This window comes from Neltuma alba, unplaced genomic scaffold (genome assembly GCF_004799145.2).
Source record: "Neltuma alba isolate B1F8T4 unplaced genomic scaffold, ASM479914v2 tig00002484_pilon, whole genome shotgun sequence".
Classification (NCBI taxonomy): Eukaryota; Viridiplantae; Streptophyta; class Magnoliopsida; order Fabales; family Fabaceae; genus Neltuma; species Neltuma alba.
Genome location: NW_021632877.1, coordinates 69,846 through 85,031, shown reverse-complemented (window position 1 = coordinate 85,031; position 15,186 = coordinate 69,846). Strand labels below are relative to the sequence as shown.

Below are 15,186 nucleotides of genomic sequence, written 5' to 3'. Positions count from 1 at the left end.
AAGAAAAGGTTTCTTCCAGAGATTAATTTTGATTAGCCAGATCAAAGGACAAAAAAAATGAGTCCACCAGCATCAATCAGGTTAGTTGCAACCTTTTCATTGCTTGATCTAATTAATGAATAAAATTAACTACTTTAACTTCAGAGAATCATACCAAAAACGCCATCAAATCTTCGGAGAAAATTCTTTCGTGTAGTTTACTTTTAACACAACAGGAGAAGATTAAGCCCATGATTTGTCACTTAGCCATTTCAGGTGGCTTATGACATATTGTAATCTACCCAGCAACAAACAAGTCTAGGCATGAAGCATATTTTAAAAGATGAAACCCAGAATAATCATCTCCAATATCCGACATACAAGTCTGCAAGTCATCAGATTAGGACACACCAAGGGTTCGACAGCCATTAATGAAGATTAAGTACAAAGACTGGCCTTCAAATTAAAGATCTGTTTTTTGTCCTTGTTATTGTCCCTTCATTTCAGTTCCACTAGTTCAGGCACAGAACTCATCTTCTGGTCCGCACCACGCCACATCGAAATTTTCACTTCTGGATAAGACTGAATCCAATCAGATCACAAAACCTATTGATGGCTGGTAGTGAATCAAATTGATTCATCTACTGTAGACAATTGTTTTTTCATGACCATGATTGTGACCTCTCAAAATACTTGTGTTGGAAATGAAACGGAAAACCAATGACAGATAATATGTGACATGACCTCAATGAATGATTATGTTGAACTTGCTTTGCAGTTACCACCAGTAGTGAGGGCTTGGCTAAGAGAAATAAATCTTATGAATGGAAAAAAATATTCCCATTGAGAGATTCATTATCAATCATACTTTACATATATTTAAATCTAACTTGATAATATGATTTATCATATAGTTGTATGCTTGCATTTCTTCTGCTCAATCTGATGCTATCTACTGCTTTTTTGAGTTATTCGGGAATATATAAAAAAGATGAAGCTCTCTCTCCGTAATCTTGTTTTCAAAAAAGGGGGGGGTCTTACGGCCATAATCAATGATATGGTAACGAACCGTAAAACATCACATGCTACATTTTTCTTCAAGAATCTACTCAAAATGCTCAAAATTTACAAGGATTACATTACAATATTTTGGATAAATCTTTTTTTCTTTGGGCATCACAATGAATTACAAAGTCCACCCACTAGGTGGGATACAAAAAAGTGCACCAGCGAAAGAAAAGGCCCAAGCAGAGGACTGGGTGACTAGCATGCTACATGAGAGCAAGAGTGGGATAACTCTCTTTTAAAACGGTAACAGAAAGAGCTAATTGTCAGCTTCAAATCAAAAAGGGCCAACAAACTTACCAGGCAAGACCTATTATACAGAAATGGATATTCCACAGTTGTAAACGAAATTAACAGTATATTTTGGATTTTACAGCATCCAGTGAGAGGTGAGATAACTTTGAAGTAATCACATTGCTTGACATTGTACACGAAGTCAAGCTCCAAGTTCAAAGGAGAAACTAAGGATCTGACTAAGTTTAATTTTTGCAACTACACAAGTGTTTTGTTAGTGAGATCATCTTCAGGCGAGAGCTCCATGTTTCAACCACCCATTCCATTGGGGTATTAGGGTGGAATACCTGAAGTATCATGTACGCGGGGGGCTTGAATCATCAATGATTCATCCATGACACTTTCACATTCCATGTTGATCCTCCTCTAATGTCAGACATTACTGGGATGCAAGGTCAAGAATCTGATTCTTTTGCTTGCCCATCCCGTCTACCTGGATCAGTCATGGGGGAATCTGGACAAATTTCATCAGCAGGCAACAGATCAGCGTTTCTTTGATCTTTACCAATCATCGTACTTTCATTGAGGTCAATGGCTGCAACAGAATCCTTTCGATCTACTTTTGGTTGACTGCTGTCCATTTGAACAGTTGATTTCAAGCCACATTCTCGTTGGTTTGTTGCCTGAGAAGATGACTTCAGCATCACAGAATTTCTTTGGTCTTGATTAACTTCAGTAATTTCATATTCAGATAAAAGATCCATGAATTCATTGAGCAGTCTCTGGACTTTCCTGTTAGAGGCCATAGATGGAAGAATATCTTCCCTGAGGAGTTTGTGTTTCTTCATTCCCTGCAAAGATCCAAATGGATCAAGAAAAAAGAAGTGATGATTGTGGTTTCGTAATAACAGCAATTCTGCCGGTCAATAGAGAATCCAACGTCTTTTGACCATTGACAAACTTTTGTAAACCACTATTACAGATATAACCACCAACCAATGATGATTTGTTCATTCTACGTCACTGAACCATTTCAGGGGTAATCTAAAAGAGAGCACTTTTTCCTTGTGATGCTCTCAAGTCACCAATAATTTGCCATAGAAATCTATTCCTCTGAAAAAGAATTTAGCTCTTGCTCTGCTGTTTCACAATCTCTAAATTTTTTTTTTAAAAAAAAAAATAAATAAATAAATTGAAATTGAAATGCGTGCACTAACTGTTTATTGACGAGACTAGATCAGGTCTTACCAGTACAAAAGGATCCCATGCTAAGTTTTTTGCACCTGAAGATGATTCCTCACCCATACCAGTTGGAGGTCCAAGAAAGCTCTCACATACTTCTCGCAATCGAGATTCATCTGCTTCTCTGAAATCATATTATTACCCTTTTCTGTCAGTAATAATTCCATGGTAACAAAGACCAAAATTGTGCATGCAAAGTGAGCCAGGATAACAAAACCCCACATTTCGTGAACACAGATGCCAACCTTCCTAAAACACTGATGGGTGACGACCACTGACTGGGAGTCAAGTTCCATTAACCTCAAGAAATTATGCAGATTAACACACAAACATAAACCAACTAACTAATCGAACAGGAAAATTCTGCCTTCCTTTGATCTTATGTCAGACTCAGGCCCACATTATGGGCATTGTATTTCCATTCTCTCTCCTGTATGAAAGACTTGATTTTTCTTTCTGGCCCCTTTTGTTTATTTCAATTATTTTCAGCCATCATGAGATTCTTGTCAGATGTTAATAGATTGAGAAAGGAACTTCACCTTGCTAGAAAGCGCACATATGACAACAGGCACTGGCGATATTCATTAGGGGATCCTAAAGCCAAAGAAGAAGCCAGCTGCGCTTCCAAATGAGCACGTGTCTGCACTCCATCGTCAGTCACTCTGCATCCACAAATTCACAAGAAAACTAACATACATGCTTCACAATGATATCAACAAGTAACAATCCAACAATGATATTAAGATGAAAATTACTCTTCTAAAGGACCCGATTGTTTAAATTGTGGAGAAAAGTGATTTTGAGATATCTTTAAACTTGCCATGATTTTGAGATCATCAAAAAGTCATTCATTGTCTAGAGATTATATGAAAAGCAGAAGTTAGTTTGAGTTTGGTTATACATATCATAAAAAGCACTTTCTACTTGAAAGTGCTTTTTAAAATAATCAAGCTACCCGTAAGAGCTTCCCAAAATAACAGAAATCAGATTTTTATTTTTATTTTTAATATTTTGATTGCTTCAATAACTTAAACAAACATGCAAAATTTTTATAAAAAAAAGAAACAATCAGGTTCAAAGTCGATAGACTATTACCAGAAAACAATTAAAAGGAGAACATATCTCAGAACAAGAAGAGAGGTCTAAGGAAAAAGTATGCTCCCTCTTTTTTTCTTTTGGGAAAAAAAAAGGTACTAGTAGATATTTTCAAAATTCATTAATAATTATTGCTCTTTTATATTATGACTCAGTAAACATATTCTCAAATAACAAGATATGCTTAGCAATAACAGGAAAATGAATATATTTCTGTTAAAACTTGATTAAAAAAACTAATTAGACAAAGAAGCTGAGACAAAATATCAATAACTCGGGCTCTAAGGCTAGACAAAAATAAAAATTCTTCACATTATCCATATCCCTAAGGTCTCTTCTAATCAAAGGTCAATTAAGGCAATATACATTATCGATGTTCATAAATACACACCTGGTCCAACCTGGCTTTCGAGCCAGATATTTCCTAACATCAACTTGCAAAGCTGCTAGCTCACCACTTTGAATTGAACCCAAACTCCAGGAGCTGGCAAAATTAGATGCAGGAAAGCAGTCATCTGCAACCCTTAGCCAACACTTGAGACCCATGTCAAACAGGAAAGCATGGCGAGTGGCCAGAACAACAAGAGGAGAACCAGATTTTGACAACTTTGCAGATATAACTTTAATAGTACCTGGGAGAAACAAAAATTTCAAAACGAACTCAGGCAAAAAGATCATTAGTATAAAACAAGACATCTTCCGTATCAAAGTGTCTGAAACTTGAATCAGACACAACCTGTGAATTGATTGTGCTGCAGTGTCTCTGTTGTGCTAATTTCTGTGCTTAGATATCAAGAATGTTGGCAATATATGATACCTGCGTCTTTACTAGATGAGCTAAGACTAGGAGAAACGAGAGAAGCCAATGAATCCTGCAGGAGGCACTGACGATTGAATAAATCCCATAAATAAAGGGATCCTTTTCTTGTAACCAACAACAATTTCCAGCACTCATCACAGTCTATAAATGTTGCTGCAGATCCCATCATCATGGTAGGCATTGCTCGTCTCCCACACTTTGTGTAAATCTTCAAGAAAGAAAGGGGGCAGATACTTTAAGAGTGTAACTTTTACTCCTTGCCTATTATGTCTAGCGCATGAACCGTTACAAGTTGATAATGATCACTAGAAGTACATAACCAAATCTTGTAATTAAAGATTACAAAAATTTTATTTGCAGAGCTAAAGGTGAAAGGGGTTGGAGAGAATGAAGTTTAAGGAACACGATACACACATGACACCAGCTGCAGATATTTGGATGGAATTATCCTCATGCAATGATGGGTCAGTTTCACCCCCTAAGATCTGAATGTTGATATAGACTAGACTAGCCAATCTAACATTACTAAAGGGATTTTAGAACCTCAGCAATTTTCCATTAATCAAAATGATCTCCTGCCAGAGTGTTTATGTGTGCACACGCATTAAAAACTTCTCAAGCCTTGATAGATGAAAAAGAAGGTCCTATCAATATAAAGACTTCTAGCAAAAGCAGAACAGGATTAACTCAAGAATTAAAACTGTACACCAGTGAAACCTTGCAGATATAGTATGGAAGGACTTCGCACACGCGTACAAAAGAAAGAGAGAAAAAAATGATACCTTTTCTCGTTTTATTCAACAAAAGTTACTTGAAAATGAGTAGAGAAAAAGAAAAACATTTAAATAAGAAAATGATGTCACTTACCTGCAGACATCCATCTTCACAACCAACTGCCCAGAAATTTGCGTTTCCTGCTAAAACGGTGACTTTTCCTGATATCCTATCAGACCAAAGTGTCTGGGACCCCCTCGTGCAAGCAATTTCTGTTTCCCTCATCGTGGATGTGTTTCCCATCCCCATAATGTCATTTACAGCATGTTCTCTTGGGCATGCTTCTAAACAAATAGGTGCATTATCTTCCCCACCTTTCTTGTCAAACACCCTTAGAGAAAGCGTAGCACTACAAGCAGCTAAAGAACTAGAACTCATCACATTTCCCAACTGCTCAACATCAATGCTTCCATCTCTGCCAGCAGGTGGTGGAACCTTCTCAATCACTAAGCTCTCAGAAATTGTTGCCCTAGCAGTAATTCCAGAACGCTCCTTAACATCAGAACTTCTGACAAGTTGTCCTCCTAAATTATTTGCTCTTGCACCATCATCAGTAGAAACAACTCCATTGTTAGATGACATTAGAGGAAAATCAAGTGATTGAGACTGAACTGTGCCAGATATGTTTTCCTGCTGAGAAGGCACCCCAACTGCTTCTGGAATAATTCTTTTCCTGCCATCAGGACGTCTATATTCTCTTTGCTTGACAGGACTAGAAATTCGGCCAGAGGTTGCAACTTTGTTTATCCCATCACCAACAGGGCCCCCACTCTTTTTAATGTCAACTTGAGGCTCAGAAATTTTTATAGCAGCCCTTTCATCAACATAAGCTTTAGTAATAGTCTGGTTTTGCTGGACATCAGAAGTGACTTTTTTGCTAGGTGCTTGCTTCAGAGAAGTTGCTTCAAGTAATAACTGTGCTGGACTTTCTGCTAAGGTTGCTTGACGACCCCTCACATCACCGTAACGATTTTTCTTCAATTCGTCTAGCTCATCATCACTTAGTCTCTGGCCAAGTTCTTTGACCTCAAAATGAAATGTAGCAACAGATCCATCCAAGGAACATGCAAAAAGTGAATATCCATCAGGGCTCCTGTTTTAAAAGGAGCGCCCAATGATCAGAAAAGTTTAGATAAGACACTTGCACTAACTACAAGGTCAAAATAAAGAGCATATAAAGCACAGCCAGGGAGCATACCAGGATAAATCAACAACACTTTGAGTGAAAAAATGCTTGGCCACAAAGAGGGGCCGAGGACTCGCAGTAGTCCATACTGTTATAGTACGATCCTGACTTCCGATAGCAATAACATTGTAAGGCTGTGGCTCTTTGCTTACGGTCTTGGAAGCACCATTACTCCACCCGACAGGTACAGCCTTCACTTCCTGCGCATTAGAAGAATTCCTCCTGAACATCGAATGGTTAAACTTCACCACAATCACTGGAGCATTGTGCCCTAAGAAGTCAAATGTTGCAGACCATTCCCCTCTCTCTAGGACAGGAGCAGAGTGCCTTGGCTTCTGGAACCCATGAGTGGTAGTAATAAAATGACCACAGGGAGACCATCCAAGCCGCCTAAAAAAGGTAGACCCAAGCTGAAAGAAACAAACTAGAATTAAGAAAAAGAAACTGATTAAATTTGAATAGATTTTTTAGATAACGAAACTTACTGATTTTGTCCAGTGACCATCCGTCCTGTGAGCAAGACTCCAATCACTGGTTCGCCAAATAATGACAGTTTTATCATCTGATTGACTTGCTATGAAAGATCCAATGGGATCCCAAGCAACACCCTTAACCAGGCTAGAGTGTCCCCTGAGAACAGCAGTGCAGATCCCATTGCTCATATTCCAGATATGGATGGTATTGTCCAAACTAGCACTGCCCAATGTGGAGTCATCAGGAGACCAATTAAGATCCACCTACTTTAAGCATGGATAAAAAGACCCCTAGTTAATGGTGCTCGGTTAGAACACAAAAGCATTTAGATGAGCAGTAAATAAGGCAAGAAGCACACTTAGTTCTCAGGATTCCCAAGATAAAAATATGTACTTCAAATTAATTAGTTGCAAGGCTTCTTGAAAAAGGCAAGAGGCTAAAATTGTAAAAGCAATTGCATTACCACGTCTGCAGTATGCCCTCTCAAAGTCAATGCAACTTTCCAGTTTTCAATATCTGGGGGCTCTCCACTACCAAACTCAGTGGTTCCTGAACCAGGCTTTCTCTCATGCACTAATATCGCCTGATCATCAGACCCTGATGCAACATACCTTCCATGCTTAGCCCATCTGACACAGTTGACTGATCCAAAGTGATCTCGCAGGGTAGCAAGAAGTCTCTGGGACGACTCATCATTTGTCATATCCCTACTAACAGATTTCATGTTCCATATGCGAACCTATATGAAATAGAGTCAAGAGTAAGTATTGTGAGGACGATTGCACCTAATTATAACCATTAGCAAAGTGAAATACCAAAATAGATCAATAAAGTAAATTAAAACCATAAGAACTCCGCTGAAAAATCCTCCCCAGCGTGGTATACAGCTCACGCACAGTGAACACATTTAAGAGTGTACTCAGAACAAAGTAAGAAATAGAAGGGGCTTAAGTTATTGTCTTAGTTAACACAAGGTTGGTAGTATTACCATGTCTTGTTTTTATCTTGGAATGAGAAGTAATTCGCCACAAGATACCAAGAGAACACAAAATTGATTCATAAAGTTGAATTATTTATCAAGAACAGCAACAACAGAAAATGGAATGAACGGATAAGCTTATATCAACTAACAAACATTGATGAAATGTTCGTATTGATTTTGAATTCAAGGAAAATGATAATCCAATCTTCAGAAAATTTGGATTCAATACTTTCAAACAGGAGATCCAGATGTGAATAAATGGAGAAGCTTCAAAAAGCATGTGCCAGATGCGTATGAGATATGAAAATGCATAGAAAGACCGCATCAAAGTGTTCCATCACCAAGGGTAGAATCAGCACTGACTAGTGGCTAGACAACATATGTTATCTTCGGGCACAAATTTTAGAAGTTTTCAATCAATTATGAGTAACTAGCATAGCAACATTCATATAATTCTACAAACTAAGCCATGTATATATAATATCTTCTGGGCTTCTTAACAAGCACTGCGGCCGCAAAAATAGACGAAACAAAAAATTCCATAAATCACTGCTTTTGGAAAGAGAAGCAGAATGTCAAAGCAACTGCGAAACCAACCATAGCCGCTCAGTTTTAAACGCCTGCAAACAAATAATGGAGTTTATTCACCCAATCCTGGCCAAAATACAAGGTAATCAAGAATCCACCAGCTCGAGCAAATGTCTAAACTTCTAAATGAAACTCCTCCTTCATTACTTCGGCAACAATAAGAAACGAAATGGCGCAGAAATATTCCACTCACTCGTCAAAATAAATTCAACAAGTTACTGATGTGCCGAGCCCCCGGGCACCACCAACTGGCGCACCCTAAGATTCAAAATATCTCCAAATTGAGACTCTAGTCTCTGACACGTTAGAAGGATGAGAGGAAAAGACCATACCTTGTGGTCGCCACCGCCAGTAGCGAACCGAAGCCCACCAGGTTGTACATCAATGGAGAAAATTTGCATGCCCTCATGCCTAACCCAACTAGGTTTCTCTGCAATCATCCTCGAAAGTGTCTTCTTTTGAACCCTGAGCAGCCTTCTTCACTCTTTTTACCCCCTGAAGATCCAATCTCTTATTTCCGAGGCTTCACCAACTGAGTTCAAAGCCTAAGAGACGCTTATACAAAAACTAGCCGTAAACCCCCCCCCCCAAAACACTGTGAAAACCGGCGTCAGTAAAACCCTACGAAGATGAAGTCGAATCGCGGTTGGAAATTTTTTCTGGTGGGAAAAGCTGGGGAGACACGGGGAAAAACTTAAAAAAAAAAAACCCTAAACTGATGTGGTAATTCAATACTCGTTGAATTAGCCGCAATAACTCTCAATTAATGAAGAACCTTTGAAAACACTTTCATTTTTTCCTTAATATTTTTCAGGGGGAAAATGGAAACAAAGGTGAAAAGGACAAAGCCCCTAGCTTTTGGGGCACTTGAGGAAAAACCCTCCAAGTGATGGGACCTGAGAAGAAGATCGAGGACCTAACCTCCTCGTTAACGGTCAAATCCCCGAGAAGCTAAAATGCGTATAGCAAAGAACTGAAAAAGAAGAAAAAGGAAAGAAAAAAAAAAAAGATTCCCAAAAAAGAAAAGAAAGCAGAAGGTAAAGAGAAAGACAGTAGCAGTTAGAACTTCGCCGCACGTAAGAGGGAAGTCAGTAAAAGAGTACTATGGACGGAGACAAACAACAGATTACAGATCTGAAGGATTTTCAAAGATGGGCAATTGGTCCCTAAGACCTTGGTTTCTAAGACATGAACTGAATGTCCAAACATACCATCCAAAGTCCTCTGATGATCATAGCAAAACAGGACACAAGAAAATTTTAAGCAGAGGAGTAAGAGAAAATAACATTGTTTATATTTTTACTTTTCTCAGACTAAAATGGAATTCCAATCTCTTATTCTTGTAATGCAGGTACTTAACTATTTAGCTATGGATTAATAATCACGTAATTGCCTTAAAGAATAGTATCTTTTTTGTCAATTAGCAATACATTTGTCGACACAAACGAAAGTATATTAAATCTGATAGTGCCATTATGAGGAATCTGAGGAAAACAAGTGGAGCAAGAAAGCCTATCCTTTGAAGCCTCAAAGCCCTCGTACCCCCACTAGCCTCAAAGCTTTCCCATATTACATTTTAAATTTTTCATATTTAAAAAAAAAATAATCAGAGTGAAAAATGAGATGTAATGCAATTACTCATTTGAACTTTTTTTTGTTGGTATTTTTCTGTTTTTTCCTTTAAATTAATGAATAAATATTAAATGCAAGCACGTCTACGATGGGGAAGATGTGCCTTTCATAGGCCGCGTTGTACCGATCGGAAAAATGACGACAAAAAATATTTATAATAACGCGTGATTTTGACTAATTCCTCTTCCTTTACGTTACGGGTAATCATTCTAATATGAATTTTAATTTGTTGTCTGTTTCAACCTTCAAATAAACCACTAACCAGAAAAAAGACCCTTTTTTGGTAATACAGGAAAAAAGGCTTTTTTTTCTCAATAAAGATTGCACGTTGATTTTTTTTAACCCATTATGAAAATATAAATAACTTGATAGGTAAGATCCCCCCCATTAAGTGAGAATCCTAAAGCAAAGGGATGAAAGAAAATAATTCTCATTCATTAACACGTGCACAATGCTTAACTGAAATGGTACAATGCATCTATGTAAGAGATACACTCTATCAAGTATTCACGTATTCTTTATATATATGTATAACTAGAATTCATGTACTTGACATGTACAGAAAAGATAACTATCTTCAAGATGAAGATGAGCATAATTCCATTAAATTGAAAATGGGAAATACCTGCACATAAACGCAATTGCACAACGTGGAAAATCTTTTATTGAGGACAAAAGGCACTTCTAAATAGCCAACACTTTGAGAGCAATAGGACTTCTAACGCTATGCATCCCATTGTTCCATATCAAGGCCCCAAACACAATATTCCCATTGCTACTTTGGTATGGAGTGAAATCTATCCTGAAAGTTACTTTCTCACCTGTTTTCCTAAACTTAATTTCTGCAGGTGTAACCTTGACTTTCACACCTGCTGGATCCTCAACACTCGCTGCATATGCTGTTGGTTCCCTACCATAGTACGTAACCGTCCTATAAACCGACAAACTTCCATTCAAGTTGGATACCCCAATTGAAGGGTAATTGAAGTTGTAGGACGCAGGAGGAGATCTCTGACACACAAGTAGTTCCCCAGTGAGGTTCTTAAGTTGAGCTGGACTTGCACCAGCACTGCACAGAAAATTGAGAACATCATGGGAATCAAAATCATATACTAGTCTGGTTTTTAGTGCTGCAACTGGGTTAATATGGCCAGATCCATAATCAAATGGTGTGGCTTGTGTTCCGTTTGGATCTCTTCCAATTAGGCCATGAATGTTATCCATGGTTGTTGCTGAAACATTAGAACAAACAACATTAGTCATGGGATCCGGAGAATATAGCAGACAAGTATTTTCAGGTTAACTTACCAGATGTAATTATTGCTGACATTATGGCTGCTGGACCCCATGAGGGTTGAGAGGACTTCAAAAGTGCAGCAACCGCAGTAATGTGGGGACAAGCCATTGATGTTCCAGAGATAATGTTATAGTCAATGGATCGGTGTTCGACTGTTTCTTCAGTTGCTAGTGGAGACCACGCTGCTAAAATATTCAAGCCGGGGCCTGTGATGTCAGGCTGCATAGTGGGACAAAGAAGAACACAATTTTTATCAATCAATTTCTCTAAAGAATAGCAGAAAAGTTATCATTTTCTTGTATGTTATAGTCTTGAGTCCCTTTTGAAAAGAAGAAGAAGCAAGTAAACTGTGTGTGCAGACCATTGACTTCATAATGTTATGTTTTTTGTGATGCTTTTGGTCATGTCAGCAGCAAAACTTATGTTCTTGTATGCCAATGCAATTTTATTTAGAAGGTTGAGTAGGCTTGCCTTAATAATATCTGGCGTAATTATATTTGGTCCCACAGAAGAAAAAGCCGCCACTTCTGGTGCAGGTTTAACATCCGCAACAGTTATTGTCGACAAGATCCTAGCACTTGGGTTCCTGATACAATAAAAACATGAGCAGCAAGTTTTGCAGTCACTCTTTTGATGACGAGTAACATGATTCCGTTATGCATATCTTCTTTTTATTTCCTTTTTTTATAATAAGGGAAAAAAAAAGGTGAAGTTAAAACTCACCTGTCTGTCTTCATGTATGCCTGTAGCTCTTCTACAGCTCCCTGACCAATAATGGTGCTTGGGATGACAAACTGAAAGCCAAGATCTTTAGCATTGTGATCAATTAATATCATTCCAACACCCCCACCTTGCTTTATAGTGATAGCCTTTGCTCGTCGATCATCAGCAAAAGTCTCAATTGTACAGACCACAATTTTTCCCTCGATTAGGGCAGGATCTAGAGTGTTGTGGTGGCAGAAGCTATAAAAAAAATGGTAAAACAGAATTAATCGTAGATCACATTTCTTGGGTTCAATCATCATCCCAAAAAAGCTTCATGGTCAGATTCAGCTTTTACCATGCCACGAAAAAAACTTTTGCGGAGTTTAAGACCATAGAATCCATTTGTCTTTGAGAGATAAAAGACAGAGTTTGATGTTTAATACTATGGAACATTATTAGGATAATGTTATAAAGTCTACAAATGAATTTTGTCTATTTCGGACTAATAGTGGAGATACCTTGCATTTCTTGATGGAATAGCAGGTGCTGCAGCATTCTTCCCGTCTATCAAGCTATACGACTGCTCCATTTTAATTGGATTCAAAGAGAAACCCTGACAACAACTTAGCGTACTTTAGTTGCCATATTAGTCATGAACTATATAGAAATGATGTGTGCTTTTGACCTCACCTTTAAAACTTTTGAGTTGCCAAGTAAGATGTTTGAATGGAATTCTCTGTCTATTGAGCCAGCAGCAACAGTGAGGATCCAAGGAGCAACATTGCATGCTGTGCGTGGAAAAACCGAGTTCCCTACAGAAGCAGAAATGAGAATATTCCTTCGAAATGCATGGAATGTTCCTATGGACACTGCATCTTCGAAATAAATTGGCTGTGGTGGTTTTGGTCCGAGGGAAAGTGATAAAATATCAACATCATCATGAATAGCATCATCCATGGCAGAAAGAATATCAGCATCACTGCACATATCAAACCAACAAGCCTTGTAAATGGCAAGTCTGGCTCCTGGAGCTCCTCCTCTAGCAGTTCCCTTAGCCATACCAAATAAGCTAGCGTCAGTGACAATGGACCCTGCAATTGTGGACGCAGTGTGGGTTCCATGTCCATCACTGTCTCGAGCTGACATAAAAAAAGTTCGGTTCTGAGATTGCAGAGGACCAAAATCTGTTGTGAAACCTTTTGAATAGAACCGAGCACCAATTATTTTCCTGTAAAATCCAAATTCCAGATGACATGGTCGGTATGGACTAAGGTTTGAGTGATGAGAAATATGTTGTTGTATTAGTAAGGGACAAGTTCGTGTGTTGTTTTAGTTCTAGACTATGGTCGCGAAACATGAAAGAGTATCTTTACTTGTTACAATGGGCTTGTGTAAAGTTTTCTCCATTGACACACTCTCCCTTGAATTTTTCGGGCACAGGACCTAATCCGTCATCATTGAAGCTTTTCGATTCTGGCCATATACCTAAAGATCAAAGTTAAATCAATTTAATCAAAATGAAATACTATAAATAGGAAAAAAAAAATAATGGTCGCATCTGGCAAGTGAGATTCTGTGAGTAGACCTTATCTGAAAAAACGGATAAACCATATCAATTATGGAGATGCGCATAAAAGTGTCAAAAGTGAATTCAACTAAAAGAATATTTAACTGCCTTTATGTCTCCTTATAATTGATTTAGTTTGCCAAATTTTCATAGACCAAGTCTGTATAATTATTTTTCGACGTTTTTCTGTGCATTACAGTGAGTTGTATTGTCGTTATAGATTTCATCATATACCTGAGTCAACAACACCAACAATGACATTGGATCTGGGGTCCATGGGCAGATAATCGCCATTGTATACAGAGTCTGATCCAAGAAAATGCCATGAACGTGTAGTATGGAGCCGATTCATTTTGCTCTCAAACACTGACACGACTGAATCATGTTCTGAAACATAAATCAGAACATCAGAGGAGATAAATGTCTTAGGGGTGTGATACAGATTATGCATGCACGTGTGTGTGGGAATACCGAGTTAATTAGTCATCTAATTTGAAGTGCTCCCCTGTCCTACATGAAGAAATGGGAAAGAGATCAAGACATGAGAGTAAAGTACTTTACCAGCAAGTTCATCAGCTTGCTCTGGTGTGAGCATTGCTGAGAAACCTCGGAAGCTTTTAGCGTAGTGATGAACTGCCGCTGCTTTTGCTTCGTCGAAACTGAGAAAAATTCAAACACTTCTTAGACAACCTAAGAAAGAACACCACTAGCATAAGGAACATATGCTAAATTGAAGGGTCTTACCTTCCAGAGACTGAAGCAAGTATTTCATGGTTTGCTCTGACTACAGATTCTGAATTGGGATGTGAATGCTCTCCCATGTATACTATATAATGCTTTTGCTGCGTCCAAACATGTCACCAAGTTACATTAGTTTCCTTGTACACAAAGCCCATGGTGCGGGCAAATAACAGAATGTACCTGACAATTATTACAAGGCTTTGGTCAATTCTTACCTTAGGAGTGCCCCCATGAACTAAAGTAAATCCAATAAACAGGAAAAGAGTGATCTTGAAGACTTGAAGAAACCTCATGATATGGCAGGAGGGTGAAGAAGCTGGTGACAGATGAAGCTAATATTTGGATGCAGTAGAGAGTAGTGGGTGATTGGCCCATTTTATAACAGGTCAAAACCTGTATTATGTAATGCACGTCTCATGATATTAAATTCTGGAGCCGGCTAGTTTTGTTTCTGATTATGACTTGGCACCTATCAAATTCTTTGAATAAGTAACATGGAAATAAAGAAAGAAGAAGAGACCAACCATATAGTAATTCTTTTAATTAATGGGGTTTGTGCCATATGGAAGAATTTTCTAAGGAAACAGAGAGCTTATGCTTACAAACAAACACTAGGGTGCTCACATTTACGTAGTCTTGAAAACATGATATAAACCACAGCTAGAAGCACAATCAATGTTAAGATGCTGGGTAGATGAAGATTCTTTAATTGTTTGATTCCTGATACGGACATTGGTTCGTGAAAGCAACAATACATTATTCGACTGCTATTTTCCTGACTAGGCCTGTTATAGGATTGGAATTG

The 15,186-nt window shown here is 38.2% G+C and overlaps 2 protein-coding genes across 2 annotated transcripts; both read right to left on the bottom strand.

The window, feature by feature from the left end:
• Positions 1-1,315: 1,315 nt before the first annotated feature.
• LOC114729640 (protein HIRA) lies at positions 1,316-9,154 on the bottom strand. The gene is made up of 10 exons (XM_028916677.1): positions 8,772-9,154; positions 7,333-7,608; positions 6,881-7,132; positions 6,408-6,805; positions 5,303-6,302; positions 4,433-4,643; positions 4,007-4,247; positions 3,060-3,182; positions 2,527-2,644; positions 1,316-2,129 (listed from the first exon to the last, which is right to left on the bottom strand). The coding sequence occupies exons 1-10, from the start codon at positions 8,877-8,879 to the stop codon at positions 1,734-1,736; spliced, it is 3,123 nt and encodes a 1,040-aa protein (XP_028772510.1). The 5' UTR covers positions 8,880-9,154; the 3' UTR covers positions 1,316-1,733.
• A 1,601-nt stretch (positions 9,155-10,755) lies between these two features.
• Positions 10,756-14,674, bottom strand: LOC114729709 (subtilisin-like protease SBT5.3). The gene is made up of 11 exons (XM_028916745.1): positions 14,597-14,674; positions 14,385-14,476; positions 14,202-14,299; positions 13,875-14,027; positions 13,447-13,558; positions 12,764-13,301; positions 12,592-12,686; positions 12,092-12,331; positions 11,840-11,954; positions 11,380-11,587; positions 10,756-11,303 (listed from the first exon to the last, which is right to left on the bottom strand). The coding sequence occupies exons 1-11, from the start codon at positions 14,672-14,674 to the stop codon at positions 10,756-10,758; spliced, it is 2,277 nt and encodes a 758-aa protein (XP_028772578.1).
• Between the last annotated feature and the right edge of the window lie 512 nt (positions 14,675-15,186).

Excerpts from the sequence above, each read along its gene's own strand:
- LOC114729709 (XM_028916745.1), bottom strand. The coding sequence starts at position 14,674 with ATGAGGTTTCTTCAAGTCTTCAAGATCACTCTTTTCCTGTTTATTGGA. Across the intron at positions 12,332-12,591 it reads ATTCCATCAAGAAATGCAAG|CTTCTGCCACCACAACACTC; the intron begins GTATCTCCACTA and ends TTTTTTTTATAG. Across the intron at positions 11,955-12,091 it reads GCATACATGAAGACAGACAG|GAACCCAAGTGCTAGGATCT; the intron begins GTGAGTTTTAAC and ends TTATTGTATCAG.
- LOC114729640 (XM_028916677.1), bottom strand. The coding sequence starts at position 8,879 with ATGATTGCAGAGAAACCTAGTTGGGTTAGGCATGAGGGCATGCAAATT. Across the intron at positions 3,183-4,006 it reads CGAAAGCCAGGTTGGACCAG|AGTGACTGACGATGGAGTGC; the intron begins GTGTGTATTTAT and ends TTGTGGATGCAG. Across the intron at positions 2,645-3,059 it reads TATGTGCGCTTTCTAGCAAG|AGAAGCAGATGAATCTCGAT; the intron begins GTGAAGTTCCTT and ends ATATGATTTCAG.